Source organism: Sander lucioperca, chromosome 13 (assembly GCF_008315115.2).
Source record: "Sander lucioperca isolate FBNREF2018 chromosome 13, SLUC_FBN_1.2, whole genome shotgun sequence".
Classification (NCBI taxonomy): Eukaryota; Metazoa; Chordata; class Actinopteri; order Perciformes; family Percidae; genus Sander; species Sander lucioperca.
This window is the reverse complement of record NC_050185.1, coordinates 34,769,913-34,772,412: the sequence shown is the minus strand read 5'-3', so window position 1 is coordinate 34,772,412 and position 2,500 is coordinate 34,769,913. Positions and strand designations below refer to the sequence as shown.

General features: G+C 48.7%; 1 protein-coding gene across 4 annotated transcripts in view; it reads right to left on the bottom strand.

The window, feature by feature from the left end:
* Positions 1-2,500, bottom strand: part of LOC116065626 (arrestin red cell) — a 43,765-nt gene that overhangs the window by 12,934 nt on the left and 28,331 nt on the right. For all 4 annotated transcript variants that reach the window (XM_035990872.1, XM_035990873.1, XM_031321162.2 and 1 more), the window contains exons 10-11: positions 1,335-1,419; positions 76-148 (exon numbers count right to left, since the gene is read on the bottom strand). In XM_035990872.1, the coding sequence (XP_035846765.1) occupies positions 76-148; positions 1,335-1,419 (158 nt within the window). The remainder of the gene's footprint in view (positions 1-75; positions 149-1,334; positions 1,420-2,500) is intronic.

The window sequence follows — 2,500 nt, the reverse complement described above, 5'->3', positions numbered from 1 at the left end:
TACAGTCTGTGAGAGACGAAATGTCCCAGAGGAGATTTTAAACGGCACACTGGGAGACATTAAACTGGGACTTACTCCGCCTCCTGCTGGGCCACGGGGCACTTGTACTGGGCCGTACTGAACAGGCAGATGTCTGCATACTGACGCACTGCGGAGACAGAGACAGTTACTGTTATACTTTCATTACTTCATACCAGAGACACAAAAACACTTTCAATGCCTGACTCAAAGAAGCAAACTCTCAGGGCCCCTATCTTGCACCCGACGCAGTTGTCAATTTCCCGTCCAGCACCCATAGGCGTGCTGGTCTAAAGGCAGTTACACACCAACCAGACGGCCGACTGTCGGCAGAAAAGGCAGTCGGACTGATCAGTCTCCCGGAGTTGGTCAAAAAAGTGCATCAGAACACACTAGGGCTAAACGGTTAATTGCATTTGCAATAATATCGCGATATGTTAAAACGCGATTTCCTAATCGCAAAGGCTGCGATTACGCAGCAAATCAGTCTGCACTCGGCAGAGAAAGCGTCAACTTAGCACGCTAACGCTACGCCGTACTTTGAGCAGATTTCTGTCATTCAAACAACTCCGAGTTGTAGTTTTAAAACTTTTACAGCCATTTTAATAAAATGAAGGGTTTTAGTCGGGCTCGAGTCCATACGTGCAGTTAATGGATACAGACACGCAGAACTGAAGGCTCGGTTAGCAACGATTAGCTCTGATTAGCGGTTAGCTCCAGTTAGCTAGCTCCGTTATAAATCTATGGATCTACACACATATAGACTCACACATACAGAGACAGACTCACACACGCACAGAGACACACGCACGCACGCACACACACACACACACACACACACACACACACACACACACACACACACACACACACACACACACACACACAGTGCGTTTCACTATCTTTGTGGGGACCTGTCATTGACATAATGCATTCCCTAACCCCTTACCCTAACCTTAACCATCACCATCACAACTAAATGCCTAACCTTAACCCTTACCCTCACCCTAACCATAACCTAATTCTAACCCTAATCCTAAAACCAAGTCTTAACCCTCAAACAGACCTTTAAAGTTGTGGGGTCCAGCATTTTGGCCCCACAAAGATGTCCGGACCCCACAAGTATACTGTATTCCCAGTTTTTGGACCCCACGAATATAGTTTAACGAGAACACACACACACACACACACACACACACACACACACACACACGGAACTATTTCCAACACAGCTCCTGTGATGTGAAGTGGAGATTTGTGGCACAGAGTCTGAGGACTAAACCGTTAAAGACACGGAGACGGACAGACGGACGTACCGGAGATCTTGACTCTCTTGACGGTCTTGGTGGAGTTGTTGGTGACGTGGACGTTGACGCTGATGGGCTCTCCGTGGTAATACAGCTGCACACAGTGCATCATGGGAAAAGAAGGCATTCGTTAGTGTAGTCTTATCAGGAGAATGTGTCGATTCAAAAACAGGAGACAGCTTGATGAAAAGATTGATTAGAAAAAGCTACTTTAAACGACATTATTTACAGTAGGACAGTTCAGTCCCGTGGTTCCCAACATAGGGGTCCGACCCCTCCAAAGGGTCCCCAGATCAATCTGAGGGGAGATTACTTTGAATCTGCAAAGTAAGCGTGTATTCACACACTGCATGGGCCGTCAGGACTGTGCGGCGAAAACGCAGGTCCTCCATTTCATGCCTGTGTGTGTCTGTGTGTGAGTCTATATGTGTGTGTCTGTGTGCATGCGTGGGTGTGTGTGTCTCTGTACGTATGCATGTGGTGTGTGTGTGTGTCTCTGTGCGTGTGTATCTCTGTGTGTGTGTGTGTGTGTGTGTGTGTACCTCTTTGTCCAGAGAGGCCTCCAGATGTGTGTGTGTGTGTGTGTGTGTGTGTGTGTGTGTGTGTGTGTACCTCTTTGTCCAGAGAGGCCTCCAGGTGTGTGTGTGTGTGTGTGTGTGTGTGTGTGTGTGTGTGTACCTCTTTGTCCAGAGAGGCCTCCAGATGTGTGTGTGTGTGTGTGTGTGTGTGTGTACCTCTTTGTCCAGAGAGGCCTCCAGGTGTGTGTGTGTGTGTGTGTGTGTGTGTACCTCTTTGTCCAGAGAGGCCTCCAGGTGTGTGTGTGTGTGTGTGTGTGTACCTCTTTGTCCAGAGAGGCCTCCAGGTGTGTGTGTGTGTGTGTGTGTGTGTACCTCTTTGTCCAGAGAGGCCTCCAGATGTGTGTGTGTGTGTGTGTGTGTGTGTGTGTGTGTGTGTGTGTGTGTGTGTGTGTACCTCTTTGTCCAGAGAGGCCTCCAGATGTGTGTGTGTGTGTGTGTGTGTGTGTGTGTGTGTGTGTGTGTGTACCTCTTTGTCCAGAGAGGCCTCCAGATGTGTGTGTGTGTGTGTGTGTGTGTGTGTACCTCTTTGTCCAGAGAGGCCTCCAGATGTGTGTGTGTGTGTGTGTGTGTGTGTGTACCTCTTTGTCCAGAGAGGCC